The sequence below is a fragment of the Apium graveolens genome, chromosome 10 (assembly GCF_009905375.1).
Source record: "Apium graveolens cultivar Ventura chromosome 10, ASM990537v1, whole genome shotgun sequence".
Classification (NCBI taxonomy): domain Eukaryota; kingdom Viridiplantae; phylum Streptophyta; class Magnoliopsida; order Apiales; family Apiaceae; genus Apium; species Apium graveolens.
This window is the reverse complement of record NC_133656.1, coordinates 157,439,425-157,459,351: the sequence shown is the minus strand read 5'-3', so window position 1 is coordinate 157,459,351 and position 19,927 is coordinate 157,439,425. Positions and strand designations below refer to the sequence as shown.

The window sequence follows — 19,927 nt, the reverse complement described above, 5'->3', positions numbered from 1 at the left end:
TGAGACATATTCAGCATTGAGACCTCCGTTTCATTATGGAGTGGTACAAAGGAAGAACCGGAACTTGATTAAAGCTACAAGGGAAATATCAAGCTAATCAAGACCTTCTAAATACCAAAGGGCTGAAACAGTCAATACAGTTTGCAACAAGTTAGATCAAGCCTTGATCAGGATGTATACATGAAGACCACAAATGAGTTAATGGCCAATAGAAGCAAACACTGGATAACCGCAAAGTGTTTGGAGAGAATTTTCTACAGTTAGGATATTTTCCATGGCTACTCAGTGGAGTCTACAACCCACAGGGCTTTTGTGGTTGATCAACAGAAGATGATTGAAAGTCTAATTGCACAGTTCAACAACTCAATGATCCAAGTTGTTAAAGGAGAAATTAATGGTATTGATGATCCATATCCAAGCAGTGGAATGGAAGTGTATAACATAACTCATTATTTCAGTGAAGCCGGACAGCAAGGGTAAGGTTTTTCAGGAAATCCCGGCAACAGCTTAAGGGGAGCAAAAGAAGGATCAACTAGTCAGACACAACACCACATTGAATATCAAGAGGACACTATAAGAACATATCTGCTGAGACAAAGGGTTTGATGTCAATATTATTCCCAGAGTCTAGTTCTTAAGTGATCCAGATGGTGGAGTAATGATTAGAAGGGCTACAGACTGTGAATGATTATTTCTCTAGTTTTCTATCTGAAGAAGAAACTGAGAAAGTTACAGAAGCTCTGGTAGATCCGGATTGATTGGTTGATTGTAAATCAAGATGAACTCGATCAGTCAGCAAGCAGATTGTAGGGAAGCTGGTATCCAAACCAAATGACAATATTGTAATTGGTGCAAGGATAACCAGAAGTCAAACTGGATGACAATGGCATTGTTACGAGGGACAAGGCCAAACTGGATGCTAGCTTATTATCAAAAAGCAGTATCTAACAGATAGCACCAGTGACGAGACTTGAGGATATTACGACATATCAGGCACCTGATGCACATTACACTTGGAATTGGACTCTAGTAGATCTGTACAAGTGCAATCCTGGTTGGTGAGTCAAAAGAGGAAGTCAATGTATATCTCTTCTTCACAATCTCACTTCAGGTTGGTATGAACTAGTATACTACTCAAGCAATCGTCAAGGACGTGAAATGGCACTCTAACTGAAGTTACAGTTTAATATGAACTAGTAGAGTCGTCATATTAATAACTCTCTTATCACTAGGCACAAACATAATGTTATATATGTGCTCTGATATAATGATAATGTTATATGTTGGTCTACTAACAAAGACTTGTGCAAGATTATTTGCTAAGTAATTGCAGAGTAGGTATGGAGGAGCGTGTTGGAAAGGTTGTAATTCCTTTTGGGATTACTTCAAGCAAGCCATTAGGATAATTCTTTTAGGAGCTCAAGCAAGCCAAAAGAACAATTCTTTTAGGAGCACAAGTAAACCAAAAGGATGATGGCAATACAAGTAATTATAAGGATCTTCTGAAGATGTAAAATTTTGGAAGATTCTGAACATGCCAAGATCACTTACCAATATAAACCACTAAAGCTTGATAAGTGCAACTCAGGTATAATGACAAGCTATAGAGGTATGACGAGCTCACTCTTTTACTCAAATGCTAATAGACAACATGTAATGTTCTCAAGATGCCAAAGTGCAAGGTTCCAAGTGGATCCTAGAGAATCCAATCTTATAATTATTAACAAGATTATTAGATATCTTAAGGGACTACCAACTCTTGGAGTAAAGTACCCTAAAGATATTATGCTTAACATGTTTGGCTATATAGATACAGATTATGCAGGTTGTAAGAAAGACTGGAGAAGCATCTCTAAAGCTGTCAACTTAAGTGACAGGAGAAGCATCTCAGGTAGCTGTCAACTTCGTGGACGAAGATTGATTTCTTGTTATGATAAGAAACAACCTCAAATCCAACAACACTGTGGAATACTCTATGAAAAGGCACCTTTACACCAGGTATCACTTAATTCGAGAGCATGTCTTTTAGTTAAAGAGTTACTGACAGAAACATTTATTAAATCACTTGATAAAGTTAATTTTTCAAGACTGGTTTGTAAGTGTGGGATATCATTCATTGCACATTAGTTGGAAATCCCATCTGTAAGGAATTCTTATTATAAGTTCATAAGTATTAAATCTTCAATATTTAAAGGACTTGTGAATTTATCAGTAATCCAGTACCTCGTACTTAGTGCTACTTTCTTGACTATCATGAGTATAATGTCATATGCATTTGTGGTAGTTAAGTATTACAACATTAAGTTTGAATATTATTTTAATTGATTTAAATTATGACTGTAGACAATTTCATTCTATATCAGTCTCATAACTTAAATTATATTAAAATGATATGCAGCATAGTTATTTGTATCTTGTACGAATAATTGTGATACTTTTAGTATTAGTGATATTATTTAGAATTTCTGTTCTAAGTAATAAATGCTTATTTCTAAAATTACTGATATTGAAACTTGAAGTATTTTCTAAGTCATTTGTATAAAACTCTCAATATTTTATATACTTAGAAAGTATTTCTAAAATTTCTAATTATCTAGAGAGTGATTGCAATGTGTATAACTCATATATTCTATTGGTGATTATTCAAGGGTAATTATAAATATTTAAGTGCTAGTATCTTATTCATAGATATTTAGTAATTATTTATTTAATATTTATTTTGGGTAGTTTGGATTATGGAAATTGAAGCAATTCAATGATTTTATTTGCTCCATAATTAAAACTAACTTAAAATAAATAAGCAGCATAATTGATTGTAACTAAATCTGTCAACAATTGATATATAGTATATTGATTGTAACTTATGTGTTATAAGTTAATTATAAGATTTTGGTTTTAGTGAATTTAGCAATGCTTATATCTCAAGAATTCACTGAAATCAGAATAATGATTGTAGCATGATTAGTTCTGTGCTAATTCTTGACTCATATCAGTCAATGATACTTAGTTAAGAGTTTAACTATGAACTAATTATGAAGTATTAGTATTTATGACATTACTTAGAACTCCTCTAAGTAATCAATTTTTATCCTCGGTCACTTATACTAATATAAAAAGTGTAAAAATATCTCTTGAAGTACAACTATGGTCAATGAAGATTTTGTTTTATTAGAAGTAACCATATGTTGTTCACCTAGAATGATTTTTATACTTATTTGCAAACTCCTTAACACTTTGATAATAAATGCAATACTCAATGGATCAAAGTATATGGAACTTATAATATTTTTCTAAGATTGCAAACACGTCAATGTTGGTTAATGTTGCTTTATTTATCGAACCAATATTATTTGACATATTACAGTTGTTAGGAGTTAACAATTGTATGATATATGAAATTGAATGCTGATGTCTTTTTGATAGATAATTGGTATTTAATTCATTGATATCTTATTTTAATATTTAAAATAGGATGCAACATAATTATTGGTATCTAAAATACTTAACAAGTATCAGTAAATGATATTTTGTTAATATTTTGTTGCATATAATTGTGAGATTTTAAGTTTTAGTGAATTTATATGAGTTGCTATATCTAACAGATTCACTATAATTTGAAATTAGCAGTATAGTCAGTCTTATTAATATTATTTATCAATACATAATGTTGTTGATTATAATTTTATAAAGATAGATTATGGGGCTTTTGACATGAATGAGAATTGCTTAGACTTTACCCTAAGTGATCAATGCTTTTTCAAAAACTCATTCATATTGAAAGACAAAATCTTTCTTTCTCTTCTTAATACTGCTAGCTCATTAGTCTGTGTCTTATCAAATCTTTTATCTTTTTAGGCATAAAAACAGACTTGTGCACTCGAACAGTTTTAGGAGAAAATCAAACTTGTTTCTACTTTAGTGATTGCTTATTTCATTAAAATCTTTTGAAATCACTATTGTACATCATTTCTCTTAAAAGATTAAATGCATAATTTTCATTCATTATAGATCTTAAGTGCATTTTATCTATATATTGTCATATGCTCTGTGATGCAGGTTCAGCCTCCAATGGCATTCTTTCATTTGATAGTCATGAGGTTGAAAACCCACAACTTCTATCCCAGATTGTAAAGACAAACACAGAAACAGAACCAGCCAACACTCTCTTACCACTAAAATGAAGTATGAATGAGCGTGAGGGAGAAAGTGCCTAAGTGCACCACATAAGGAAGGTTCTGAAGTCAACCCAGCAGCTCTGTCTCCTAAAAAGTTGAGATATATCAAAACTGAGACAACTGCTAGCCCCCATACATCTTCTCAAAAAGATGTAATGGCTGCAATGACATAAAATAGTTACTAGATTCATGCTCTTAACAGGGTGCGTCTATTGAAATTCGCCTGTCATCCAGGGTATCCGATGTAGTGTCATCACCTCAAACATAAACAATTCTTGATGCACAAGGAAAGGTTACACACATAAAGGATGAGTTGACGAAAATAAGAGTTTTGACCATTTTACGGTCATATTCGATTGTTCAAGGTTCTTTAATTGACCAATTGTCTTTACAGGTGTTAGGAGAGGATACTGATCTAATAGCCATATATCTGTGGTCAGTGTCTACCTCCCCATGACTAATAAACCTGGATGTATCTATGGATAGTGGATCTGACATAGGTGTAGATCAGTAACTTATTGACAATGATTCAGATTTACCTGATGAGTCACAAGGAAATGTCTTCACATATATTAGAAGGGAACTTTGATCTTTATGCTAAATTCTTTGGATCATTGTTTACCTTCCCAGAGTTCAAATCTGGAACCCTAAAAGGGAAACTAGCAACTTGTAGATTATGACTCAGATTCATCTGACGAGTCTAACAAGGATGGGGATTTGCGAACTCCCATTGCACCACATGTGACCTCCTTAATGATGGCTAAGGTGATTTTCCTTGCAGGTACAACTGGATTTTGGAGCTATGAGAGGAGTGATACACTTGTGAGAATGAGTGTAAACACGAGTGGAGAGAAGAGTGAAACACTTGTGAGGTACACGAAATAGAATTACACACTCACAGTGAGGAAGAAAAGAAAACACCATATCCCATTCCCTATCCCTAAACATGGTTCTTGATACTTCGGGTCTCGAATCTGTTTATGATTGGAACCTAACTATTAGGGACCTAACATTTACAGATTGGATTAAAATACTACGGGACCTTTGGGAGCTCATAATTGGTAACACTTGGTGATCTCACATTTGGAAGGTATAAGGAGCTGGGAAGATTGGTTAACAGGATGATCAACGGTGAAGTCATACTTGCAGCATTTAAAGGGACATGGTTGATCAGACTATGACTTGTTATTTCTTTTCCAACCAAGTAACATATGAGAACTCCTTTAGACAATATCATACATTCCTTCTCTAAGGGGGAGATAAAAGCTTCTATAATAGTTTGGAGGATTCCTTAACTAAGGGGGAGAAATAGCAGGGAGGAAGAAAATGGTAAAGCATATGTACACTACACCACACCATTGTTGTTTGTAACTACGGATCCTATTATACGGGAGAGGTGGTAAACACAAGGTGATTTCCTAGTGATTAGAAGAATAAAAGAAGTGGTTTGGTTCATCACTATTCTTCATAAGGGGAGAAGTTGTTTTCCAAAAAGGGAGTACTATTAGTTCTTATCTGCGGATCCTATTGTACAGGAGAGGTGGTAGACGAAGGTGATCTCCTTTAAACAGTTGATTCTCATACGGGGAGAAGCAAGAGAGATATGCGCTTCTCAACAGGAAATGTGGTTGTACAAAAGAAGCTGCTAATGATTACTTCAAGACTGAGAAGTATTATCTGGCAGAGATTTGAAGAACCAAGGAAATGAAGATGAAACTACTTGAAGATCAGTTAAGTGCTAGAGGAACAAACATCTTTCATTTCAGTTACTCAAGAAATCTGGAAATGCAGTATTTGATCCAGAAAACCAGTAGCATTATTTACAAGTCCTGGTACATTACTTTTTCTAGTTGTTAGTTGAGTTATCCTCTCTATTTAATTTGTTTGTTAAGTTTAACAATCAAATAGGGGGAGATTGTTGGTGAGACTGCGTAGTTGTATGAACAGTTACGTGATAACTCAACAAGATAACAACACTAGAACATGACAGGTTAATAATACTACGTCTACACAAGAAATCAGGAAGAATGAAGACAAGGAAAATACAAAGAATCGGAAGATTAGAAGAAAGTCTGAAGTCTGACTACAGGTCACTGAAAGAAGTTCATTAATATGATCATGCCTCGGTGAAGAACAAAGGTTAAAGACTTTCAGGGTTTCAGAAATGTTTGAAGATTCAGTATACAAGTGCTACCGAGAGATTTCAGTGTATTGGCATTGCTTGAAGATAGACAGTGTTCGAAGCATAGGAATCTGAAGAATTGAAGACAGGGTATAGACAGAGGTTAATGAAGACGTTGTCTAAAGTACCAGAAAGGATTCCAATGAAAGTACATTTTATTATTTACAGTCAGTGTCTGCAGCAATAAAGTTGAGGCAAGCTTAACAATGTAATCAAGGCTATAATACGAAGACCTGAATCGGGGTTAGCCGTCTGTGAACCAGACCAGTTGCACTAGGCGTCAACAGCTCGTGAAAGGAATCTGGGTATTCTTTATAGAAGAATTGTTAAGTTGAGAAACGTACTTGGATTGAACGGTTATCTGTTAAAGTACGAGAAGAGGTGCGCGGGGTATACAGCCAAACGGCTTAGAGGACTGACGGAGTTCAAAGTTTAATTGTTAAATTAAATAAATTTATTTAGGTGACTTTAATATAATTTATTTAATAAACTTAAAATGATTTATCTTATAAACTTTAAATAAGTTTATTTAATAAATCTAAATTAGTTTATTTATATAAGTTATATTTAAGTTTATTTTATAAATTAATTTAATTACAATTTAAATTTAAAAAGAAAAAGAAAAAAAAAAGAAAAAGAAACAAAAAGAAAACAAAATAAAAAGAAAAGAAAAAAAGAAAAAGAAAAGAAAAAGAAAAAGAAAAAAACAAAAACAAAAAAGAAAGAAAAGGAAAATAAATAATCAAAAAACGTGTACATATTTCTTTTTGTTTATCAAGTACATGAACATGTACTTGGTACATGTTATAAAGAAACCTGTCGCCACAGGTGAACTTAATTTGTTAAGTTTTTGTTTAAGTATAGTACTTGATCGCCACACAGGTTAACCCCCCTCCTGTACCCCTGTCGCCACAGAGCACAGCTAATTGGTGTCGCCACATAAAAGAATATTCCTTGTTGCCACAGAAGTGAAATGGTCGCCACAAAACTCCTTAATTCTCAGCCACACATTTTATTGTGTATAAAGTCTACACTTTACAGCAGATCTAAATAGTCCTGTTTATCTTCTTCTCCAACAAAAAGAGAGCTGATAAAACAAGAAGCGGAGATTTACAGAGGAGTTCAAGCTACTTGAATATCCGTTTAACTTCTCACCGGAGTAACGTTATAAAGCCCGATTTAACTCTTGTATATTCTTAGGGGCATTATAATCGTTACCCGGTAATTAAATCCTAGTACAAACAAAAGCTAGATTATTGTATATGAATTGATTTGTAAATCTTTGTAGTACCTAGGAACTTTGTTGTTCTTAGATTGTAACCGGTTAATTTATTTACCAGAGTGTAGCAACACCCTCGAGGATTTATATACGAATATATATTTCCCCGAATATCGTGTGTTCCTCGTTTTTATCGTTCCAAACATTATTTCTCTCAAGAACACGAAACCACTAACCGAGCACTAAATATTTTATCCGCTAAAGATTCGAAAGAATTTTTAATTTAGTGATTATCGTATTCAACCGCTCCTTCTATGATAATTCGGGACCTAACAATATTATAATTTTAACCTTTTTTCAAATAATTCAAAATAGATGTACAGTTTTTTCCAACACTAAATATTTTTTTATAAATTTATTATTTCTATATAATTTTAATTATATTTTTTTTTTCAAAATATTGAATTCTATAATTTTTCAAGTTTCTTATATATATATATATAAGTTAAGTTCTATTGAGTTCTTTATTTTTAGTTGAGTACGGGAGTACATATATGTTCTGCAAGTAAAATAGTATAATTTTTTTTGTAAAACATATTATAATATGAATCATTTTCTACAAATATCACTATTTTAATAAATATCTTGAAAATCTCATACATTTTGAACATTGTAGAACGCATGATTTTATAGAACATGATCAGTTTCAAGAACATTTGTATTCACGTTGTAGAACACGTAAATATTCAATTTGCTGAACATTAATGCTATAACACCATAACACACGTTTATATCATGTAGTTTATTATTTTAGTTTTTAAATTATTAGAAACATAAAACCTGAACCATTCGATTGGATTGTAATATAAAGTTAAGATTTTGGACTTCAGATATCCACAAAAAAGGGACTTTATGTATATGGTTTCTTATAATAACCATATCAAATTGAATAATCTAAAATTTAGTATTTGTCTCACAAATATTTGAATATAAATATATCTTTAATTAAATAATATAATAAATAAACTATTTTTTTTATGAAGAAGTATCAAATGTCTTACCATTTTTCAAATAACATGTTAATGAAAATTATTAATTTTACTTTATAGTTGTAGTTTAATTTTTTCTAAAGAAAATGAAAAGAATGGGACTTTGAGAGCACCTCTTTATAAATTCACCATCATTGAATAATATTTTAAACTTAATTTTTCTGAAGTGAAACATTAATAAATAAATCGATTTAATATATATTTGTAGTTTTGACGGAGCTTGTGACATCTCATGTCAATTTTGAATATATTTAAATATTGGGTCAAGTTCTGGATGTAATAATGTAAAATCAATCAATTAGTAATTTTGATACATAATATCAATTGACTTGATCGTATAAATAGCTCAAAAATATTAATTTTTATTAATATAAGATGTTATACAATTTATCCTTATTGGTAAGATATTCTCGTCGAGCTCGTAATTTAAATTTATTAAACCTAGATAGTGATGATGTATTTTCGGTTGGGTCATGTAGTCAAATTTCGAGTATTCTTTCAAAATGGGTAAAATTCTGATTTTGAAGCTAGTAATTTTGATACATATTATCAATTGACTTGATTCTATAAAGATGTCAAAGATATTATTTTTTTACCAACATAAGATATCATAAAACTTTTCTTTGTTGATAAAATTTCTAGTCGAACTCGTAATTTAAATTTAACCTTGGTAGTGACGTGATATTTACGGGTAGGTCATTTAGTCAAATTTTGAGTATTTTTTGAAAAATGGGTCGAGTTCTAATTTTGAATTCGAATTAAATCGAAATACGCTAATCATAACTTATCTAAATATGTAATACACATATATATTATTTATATAAGTGTATCTCTTTTCAACATATAAAAAAATTAATTTTATGTATAATTTATTTTTTATTAAAAAATATATATTAAAAATGTATGAGACATACTTTTCAAATTAAAAACTGTTTAATAAATAAGGGAATGATCCGTTTATGTACTATTCTTAACTTTATATCTCAAATTCAATTGTTCAAAATTAACTCTACAAATATTTTAGTAATCATATTTTAAGTTAAATAAATTTTCGCTATTTACGACACTCACATATTATGTGTATGATAAAAAACTTAAGTACCAGTGTGGTGTAGTGGTAAGGTGATGTGCTTGTGAATGTAAAGATTCAGTGTAATACCCCGACTTTTTAGACAATAATTATACTTAAATATTCAGCTAAAACTCCAAATTTAATCCATAATAAGAATAAGTTTCTAGTTTTCCATAAAATTCTAAAATCCGAGACAAATAAAATCATTTAAGCTGAAAATAAAGCAAATCCTGGAAGACGCAGCTCCAATACAAACATAATCACTAAAATATTTTTCCAAAACAAGCTCAAATCAAGGCCACCTTTAAGATGTCCCAAAAGTTAGGCACCTGAAAATTTGTAAGTAATGAGCCAAAAAACCCAGCAAAAAAACAATTTTACACTAGTGGATCAAGTATCATAATTTTATAAAACCAAAATCATTGTCCAAAATCCATATGACATAAGACATTAAATTCCACAGCTCGTTAAGACCACAAATACCTGGTGACACAGTATCAAAATTTCATAATTTCTGTCAATAATGCGCCCCTTACTAAGGTATCATAGAGTGTGCGCTCCCGAAGACATCATAAGTAGTACTCCTAGTAAGGTATCAAAAGTTAGTTCCGGAACTATACGCAATTACTAACTGGTTCATAAGTCAGAGCTCACCGGTAATTCTTATATCTAAAACATGGTATTTGATCCATAAATTTTAAAACAAAAGCAGTGCAAAAATATTTAAAAGATTTCAAATAAAATAAAGTGTGAAGAGTTAACTTACCTTAGTTGAATAATCACCAAATACACAATCCCCAGATATATGATTGGAGATAAGCCTAAATTAAACAAATAAACAATCTTTATTATAAAACTACACAGAAATAAAAAACATGTAAAAATCATGAAATTAACTCCCACAAATTAATAACATATGTATGGCTAATAGAATATTAATTATACAATTACAGTTAGGTCATGTAAACAACCCGACAAAAACATACGTTCATACACCTAAATATAATTCTTAACTAACACAAAGAATTACATTTAACTTAACAAATTTTATATATTTAGTTGACTACAATTATTAAATAATAAAAATTGCAATCACAATCTATTTTAAATTATGCTAAAAATACAATACTTGTTCTAAAAAACAAACTCAAATAAAAGTATATGTATTCTTTTGTCAAAATAAATATTAACATAAATACATTTATTTATATAAAATTAAATCAACAAGAAACTAAATATAATTATAAACTTTTTTTATACCAATAAATGATTTAAACAAGTATACAATTTACTCATTCTTTTGTATATATTCAAACTACTAACATTAATTTTTTTGAACAACAAAATAAAATATTTAAGTATTAACAATTTTAACTACTTATGTAAACAGGTTTTGTGAGGCCGTAACACATTTACAGAATTTAATCACTGTAACATGTTTACATAATTTAACATAAATTACCAAACCTATAATATGTTATACAACTAAATACAAATCATGGCAACTAACAATACACAATATATTATATATGTAAGTATTACAAAATATATAGGTTGAAAAGAAAAGAAAAAGAAAAGACACCTACTGAGACCTATATATACATGCATTACTATAATATCAATAACACCTTAAGGTCAAGTAACTACACAAGATTTTTTTTAAGAAGACAAGAAACTCATAAGAAATAGAATAAGAGATAATTTGTTAAGAAAACCTGTACAAAGATATAAGTGAAGCAAGTACGTATATTTATATACATAATTAGTTCAATGTGGTTACATAAAACACTAACTAAATAAATATATTTATAAAGTAACAACACATATTTTAAAATATATACTCATAAAAGTAATATATATTATAAAAGTTTGGACACCATTAAAAGTTTTTTTTACCCATTCATGTTATAAAATATTTATTTTATAATTAAAACAATTTAAATCACTTCAATATATATATATATATATATATGCGTGTGTGTGTTTTAACCAAGAAAAAATGCGGTTATCACATTCAGGTTCAATTCCTCCAGACAGCCTATTTTACATAAATTTAAAGTACAAGGATAAATTAGTCATTTTAATGAGACTTTTTAATCTCGTGAATATTATCACCATGTTCTTCTATCATATATAGAAGAGATTAAATATTAGAAATAATATTATAAATTAAAAAGTCTTTTATTTTTCATACGTACATTAATATTTAAATTTTATAAGCTTATTCAACTTAGTCAAGCTGACCCAATCCAACACAAACTGAAACACGACAAGTATGGTTGAGTTATTAGTTTATTTTTTATTGTTTGTTTGAAAATTTTCAAATTATTTCAATTATTGCCTGATTTAAAAAAGTAAAAACACTTTCAATCCGACCAACCCGATATGTGGTTGAGTTATTAGTTTATTTTTCATTGTTTGTTTGAAAATTTTCAAATTATTTCAATTATTGCCTGATTTAAAAAAGTAAAAACACTTTCAATCCACCAACCCGATATGTGGACACCTAATATATATTTAATTAATTATAAACTAATCAATCACACACTAAATTTACAAAACACTTACAATTTTAGCTTAAAAATTTTAGGTGATGTGATATCGCAGAAAGCGAGAATCATAGTTAATTGGTGCAAACACCGTTAAGGAATTAATCAGATTATTGGAGATTGATTGAAATAATTAATCGGATACTAATCAAAATCGATCGTTAGTATATATATTATAATTTTATTAAGTTGGTTATATTTATCATGTGGCATAACATATTTATAAGTAATATTTAGTTTAAAGTTATGTTTGCTTGTGCGGGATGCTGATTTAGATCTGATTTATATATTTATACATATTTTAAAATTAGCTCATATACGTAGGGTATCACATATATGTAGGGTAGCACTTCATGCAAACCCTCATATATATAGAGAATCGTGGCAAATTATTACTTAAAAAATATAAATTTTTTAATTTATTTTATTTTTCATCATATATGATTAAATTTTTAATTACTAAGTTAAAAAGCCAAGTTACACAATGTTTTTATTTAAAAAATATTTGAAATTTAATAAAAAGGTTTAAAATGGTACGGTAGAATCAAAGTGAGATCACACTTATTCAAAATTGTTCCACTCCAAAATCATGTTTAATTTTTTTTCAAATTTTAATTGTTATTTTTTATTATATTTAAATATAATTATTATTCTAGATTAGTGTCAAATTTTATATTTTTTAAAATAAAATTTTACAATTTGTGATGCGATTCTATAATAAAATTAAAGATTATCCACGATTTTCCATAATGGCCCACATATGTAATAATAGATTTATATATAAATAAGAGAACCTTAAATTTGATCTTTTGTAATCATAGATTTTATGTATAAAAAGAAAAAAAAAATAAGAGAACCTTAAACTTTATCTTTACCTAATACTAATAGGATCGCATCATATGTTTATCATATACTCCTCGATATTTACCTAATTTAATGTCTAATAATTATACGGTTATTTTGTTAAAATCATACAAGTTTACATACGTTCATATTTTTATAAAAATTAAAAATCGTCTTAAAAATTAATATAAAAAATAAGTTAAATTTAAAATATTGTCATTTACCGTATATTAATAATAAAATTATTTTAATATATGTCTCGGTTCGTTCGAAAAATTATTTTAGTTTATAAACAGACTTGTGTTTTGCACGGGTTTTTACTTTTTACTCTAAGTATCTTGATAAATTGCATTTCTTTTCCTTTGTTGATTGTTGTTTGTCAGGATAAATTGCATTTTTAGTTAGATTTATAAGAACATTTCCAATGCTAAAACCCTGTAACTAAATATATAGATAACATATCATAAATATCAATTATAAAAATTTTGTAAAAAAATTATGCACTCCAATAATATATTTCTGTTAGCTAAGAATATAATCAATCTCTTGACATTGGTCAAAATTATTGAATCTTTACAGACCTGTAGTCAAATGCCGCATATTTATAACACTTGAAATGATGATAATATACTATTTTCAAAATATAACTAATCATTTTAGCAAACTCTATTGTAAAAAAAATTCATACAATTTCAGTAAATTTCAATTAATCAATATTTTACATTATTTAGCTAATTATTTTAGTCAACAATGGGAGATGCTCTAGGTTAGTTAAACAATATTCCTAATATTCTATACGAGAATACATGTTGGGAAAGAGAGGAGTAACCGACAGAAATAACCACGTTCTTCTAGTTGGACTTGTTTCTTACAGGACAGCTTTTCATGTTCTGCAAAACAGTACGAGTGGCGTTATCAGAAATAATTTACTTGTCGACAGGGCAAACTTATTTGTATGGCAACTTCATTTAAGAATTGACCACACACGACTTATTAATTTAATTTAGCAAAACAAAACTTATTAAGTTTAAGGTTGAAGGAAACGAAAATGCCACACCGTGTACTTCTACTAATATTTATCTATGCTTTGTTATTGGAAGGCCCAAACCGTGTACATATACTTAAATTTATGCTTGTTACTGGAAGGCCCGGAAGGAGCTTTAGGAAAAAGTCTAAATAAATAAGGCACTTTCTAGCTTCCTGTAAAAATTCAAATTTTCAGAGGTAGGTATATTCTTCCTCGAAACAAAATTAAGACAAAACCGTGTTTCCAACAAATTACATCCTTCACCAGATATATGGATTTAGGATCTAATGATTCAGTAAATTGTCACATGCCGCAAACAATATCCTTAGTACAAGATAATAGCTCCTCTTCAGACTGCATAAAGCATCAAGCTTATGATAAATAATTTTAATTGAAATCTGGCTTCTCCGGGTATGTGCAGCCGGGTCTTTGGATGATGACATTTGCTGCATAGCAACCAGCCCGCACGCATTCTCCGATAGGCTTCTGTTTAACCAACTGAGATATAAATCCTCCAACAAAAGCATCCCCTGCATACAAGTAGAATTACTGGTTTATACATTTGAAAACTAGTACATAAGCCACATTTAACCAAAAATGTAAACTCAGATTACAATAACAGCTAAACATGTCAGTTTAGATTCATACACGAAATCTATGTAATGGTTCAGGGCATGTCCATCTCAAAGTCAAATTAGCGTTAGAGATAAAGATGTTTTAGGCATTAACACGGTTGAACACAATAAAAATTGTATTAACCTGTAAATGAGACCACTAGTCAAAGCTAGTGATTTTTTTATAATGAAGATTAAATCCCAGGTAGACTGTAATGCTCCAAAGCGTTTTAACTAGAATCCAATTGTTTTAGCATATATAAGTTATTACCGAACTGTCTAGTCTATCCCAAGTTTAGTTTATCATCAAAAAATTTGGTTCACCTAGCCTTGCTAAGCAGACTAACTCATGTTAAGGTCAACCTAATTCTGAGCTTGGCTTTGCTCAGTGCAAACTGCAGCACTATCACTAAACAACACAACAATAGAAGTTCAATCAGCAGGAAAACTTAAAATTTATAAAGAGGAGCATTTACCTGCTCCATTGGTATCAACCAGTTTCTCCTTAGGTAACAAGATTACAGGAAATAGTGTAACCTTCCCATCCTCGGCAACTACAACCGGATCGGCACCCTGAGTTATGACAGTAATCCTTTTATGTGCTCCTGATGCCTTTGGCCATTGGGAAATCTTTATGGCGATCTCTTCAACATTTTCAGTCTTGTGATCAACAAAGTTCAATAAATAAGATAATCCATCAATCTATGCAACGTACGTATTTGTTAAGTGTGTCAGCTGGCTCCAAGAAGCTGAAAAAACATAGTTCTTACCTCCCAGCCATGGACCTTAGAGAAAGTTCTTGCTTCTGTTTCATTCCCGAATACGTAATCAACGTACCTATATCCGTAAAATGTTAGGTTTCCATTATTATGCAAAGACAACTGGATACCGAAGTCATAACAGTACACTTACGATAGAGCTTTTTCTTGAACATCCTTGAAAAACTCACAGATAAATGGAGCAGAGAGATTCATCAAGAAGACCTATATATACATAATAGATAAGCTTTCTGATTGGTACGGTAACCTTGTCAAAACATCACCACAGAGTGGTACTACAGAAACGAAAACCACCGAAATGAGAAAGAATGACTGAAATTAGCTGTACTTTGTTTGTGGCAGCAGCATGCTCGCCTACAAGCTGAATAGATTCTGGAGAGACAGTGAGGAAAAATCCAGCAATATAAAAATATTTGGCCTTCTCAACTGTGCAGATTGATTTATGTGTTAGCATGATAAAGTTCGAAAGGGGTTTATTAAAACACACAACATTGGATAACAGGGAAACTGAAGCAAAAGAAGAGATTCAATACCAAGGCTCCAATTCTCGGGCTTTTTCAAGTGATCTGATTTGTAGCAGTTTGCAGCTGACAAGTTGGCGATCAATGACCTACAGAAGTCCAAAATAATACTTATCAGGCACAAAATTAATGGGTTGCAATACCGAGTTAAAACCAGAAACAAGAACTTCTAAGGTTAGATGAATTAGTCAAGACTTTTAAAGGGAGGTCGTCTAAATTTGAGTAAAAGATAAGTATACTGGGGACTGTAGCACGATACTTCAAAATTTAAACTTTGAACACATCAAAACCAGACATGGCTATTGGCTAGAAGTCTGCCTTTTTAGCCTAATTTTGACTAAAGATATATGATCCATCAGAGAAGACAAAATAATTGCTCGAACAACATCAGTACCAATCTAGCAAGCAATTAGGAACATAGATGGCCTCTGCCTTTGCAAGGGTGTAGCCATATGACTATATCAATGAAGTATAGTGCCATGCAGGGTCTAGCAACAGTATTTCCTTGATTATAGTTGATGTTCTTGATTATAGTTGATGTATAGTTTCTACATTATGATGGCTTGATTGTAGCTTTGTTTGATTTACTAGCTAATCCTCAGCAATAGCTTTAACACTGGATCTAGGTGGGTATTATGCCTGCCTAAGCATACATTTTCTTTACATTCACAAATTCTAAGTTTAATCTGTACTGAACTGAACAACGGGTTAGAATGTGTAATATACACATACCTTTGTCTTTGTGTAAAAGGTTAAGTGATTGAAAAGGTTAAAGAGGACTTAAGTCACAAATTACAAGTTATAGGTAATAATGAAGACAATAAAATCAACAAAAAGCCAATGAAGAAACTGACCTCTCACCACCAACAACGCAAACGGCACAAGTACCAGTTGGTGCAGCTTCATCCTCATAGTAGTGAACCTAATTATGGGGGCATTATTAGACCTCGGGATAAAAAGCTAAGTTTTTAAGTGGAGTAGATATATAGACACGTATAAAATAGAAAATTTACATTAAGTCCAGCAAGTTTGGAGTTCTTTTTCATTTCCTCCCCAAACTTGTCCTTTCCAATGCATCCAATGAAACTAGTTGCCCCAGGAGTTTGGAGCATCCACTGTAAAACACCATCCACATTTAAAATAATTATAATTCTCATGGAAGAAATATAATCCTCGCCAACTTTAGCAATATCTATCTATATATATATATATAAATCTTTTTAAAAAAAATAAATACCTGGGCCACTCTTATAGAATTCTGAGTTGCACCTGCAGTGGAATATTAAACTTATTATTTGTCAGTAATTAATTACTAGAGATATGTTGGCAGCCCTTATACAACAGAAAGTATCAAATTCTACAAACTGTATCCTTAAGAAATTCATGCAATAAAATTACCTCCAGCAATGTACTCCACATTTTCCTTACTAGCCAATTCATCATACCTACAATATGAAGAGTATAAAATAAGTATTTACGTAACCATATTGCAGTGTCTAAACAGAAGGTAAAGTCAAGGCTCCAAATACATAATGTAGATTCATAACAAGAATGTGTTAAAAGAAAAAAACTACCTACGCTCATTCTCTATGTCAATTATGCATCCTTTATAGCAATGGTGCGACCCACCAAAGCATTATTTACAAAAGTTACATGTATTGGATGTTTATACTGCCATATTATGGTGAGCTCATAATATAGTCAAAAACTGTGTTCGCGTACTAAGTAAAAATTAATTTAAGTTTAACAAAAACAGCTTAAAGTAAGAAGTTAGTGAGAGCACCATGAATAGCGCATAGCAAAGCAGCGCCCAATACCCCCGCAACTCCCATCATATGAAATGGGTATAAGGTCCAATTATGAAATCCTTGAAAAAAAGAGGATGAATCGAAATATAGCTACTACAACAAAACTAGGCGCAAAGAACCAACCAGATTGCCCTAGTGGATAAATCAGGAATACCGAAACAAAAACAGCAATTGGACATGTATAACTTTATAACTTCTGTAATTCAAACTAAAAACTAATATCATCGTCGGCATGTATAATTTATAAGGTTTAATTTTTTGTTTTCAACAACTCACAAGTTGCACAAATACAATAAACTTATCCAAGCAAATAATAAATAAAAGTTCAATTCTGACTTCTCTTTTTGGATGACCCAAATTCACAAATTACTTCTTAGAGTTTATCCAAATGGGCTCTTAAAAGCTTGACACATAACAGTAACAGTTGCATCATATTTAAAATAAATACGGCTAGAGAAAGGTGAGAATAATTCTTACATTGGCAAGTGCTTGTCTTCTGCTAGAATGGCATTGTTCAATGTCACTCCATACCTACATTATTGGATTAGAAAATTATTAAATGATCAAGCAAATATAAACAAAATAACTGTGCACACATAACTTAGACTGTACAATGTCTGTATATATCAGTAATGACAGAAGTAAACAAACGAAATCTAAAACTCTGGATCTATATATTCTCCTCTCCGTTTGTAAGAGGAATTTGTTTTTCGACATTAAAGCCAATGAATCAAGTAGAGAGCAGCTCACATTTTACACAAAAGCCTTCATTTTTTTACTTCCGAAATTAAGTTTGAAGTACTGATAAACAAGTCACCACAAACAACTTAATAATTATTCAAAGAAAATAACAGTCATACAATACCTAAGTAGCTAGGTGACTCTATTCCACAACATCTTATAACAAATGCACTACCAATCGACTTCCAAATTAAAAATGTATAACAATGCTACCAATTTTGCAGCTAAATTCAATACAAAAAAGCATCATTTTCGGAAATAGAATAACAACATTTATCAAAATGAGTCTACAAGACAATAATTAACAGAAACTTACAAAATTACAGATCTAGCTTAGAAACTACAAATAAAAGTATATAACAGTAACAATCGGGTACGGCATACTAGATCCATTTTAAAATCAAATCATATACACGGGGAGAGAGGGAGAGAGAGAGAGAGATGAGAGAGGGAGGGGGAGAGATTGAGAGGGAGAGAGGGAGGAGAGAGGGAGGGGGGAGAGAGAGCGAGAGAGCGAGAGAGCGAGAGAGAGATTACTTGGTGAGGAAATCGTTATCAACAACAGCAGAGATATCAAGAAGGGGATTTCCCATTCCCAATAAAATTCCTTCGGACTCCATTGCAGCTGAGGATTTACACACAGATTATTATATGTATGTAAGTGTAGGTGAAGGATGAGGAGGTTGGTTTAAGATCTGAAGATCTGAGCACGATTTGGGAAGAGTGAGTGTGTTGATTTATATATACGAGGGGAGCCTCGCGGTAGGTGGCTACTCACCAAACCTATTGTTGCTAATTTATGCTTTTCTTACCTATATTTATTATTTCTTTATTTCTTTATTTGTGGGCTGTTTCTTTTTCTCGTGTTATTTTTTAGTATAATATCTGATTATAATTTGCATATATGATGAATAAATATGTAATTTTGGAAAAATATGTACCCAAAAAATTTTCTCGAAAAAACTTCAAATAGTTCCGTGTTATAAAATGATTAGTTGATATATTTCATATGGTTTTGGGATTTGCACGCAGAGTATGATTGAATTCTTTTAATAACACTTCATCGGCATATCGGTTGAACAAGTTTTAGCTTGTTTAATCAAAAATATGAATTTGAGCGGGTGAAAAACCAAAATAACCATTTTTAAATAATAATCGCCCAAAATACCCACCAGAATTTTAAGCTGTCCAAAATACCCACCATATACTCCATTTTCAGTGGGGTATCCGGTGGATACTCCAGTGACATGGGAGTATCAGGATGATACTCCTTTGTCAGTGGAGTATCCACCCATATACTCCTTTGTCAATGGAATATCCACCCATATACTCCTTTGTTAGTGGAGTA

The 19,927-nt window shown here is 31.0% G+C and overlaps 1 protein-coding gene across 1 annotated transcript; it reads right to left on the bottom strand.

Moving 5' to 3' along the window:
* Nucleotides 1–14,262: 14,262 nt before the first annotated feature.
* Nucleotides 14,263–19,349, bottom strand: LOC141689712 (adenosine kinase 2-like). The gene is made up of 12 exons (XM_074494068.1): nucleotides 19,117–19,349; nucleotides 18,316–18,369; nucleotides 17,429–17,475; nucleotides 17,268–17,299; nucleotides 17,044–17,145; nucleotides 16,885–16,952; nucleotides 16,043–16,119; nucleotides 15,838–15,935; nucleotides 15,643–15,713; nucleotides 15,501–15,567; nucleotides 15,207–15,390; nucleotides 14,263–14,646 (listed from the first exon to the last, which is right to left on the bottom strand). The coding sequence occupies exons 1-12, from the start codon at nucleotides 19,197–19,199 to the stop codon at nucleotides 14,504–14,506; spliced, it is 1,026 nt and encodes a 341-aa protein (XP_074350169.1). The 5' UTR covers nucleotides 19,200–19,349; the 3' UTR covers nucleotides 14,263–14,503.
* Nucleotides 19,350–19,927: the final 578 nt, after the last annotated feature.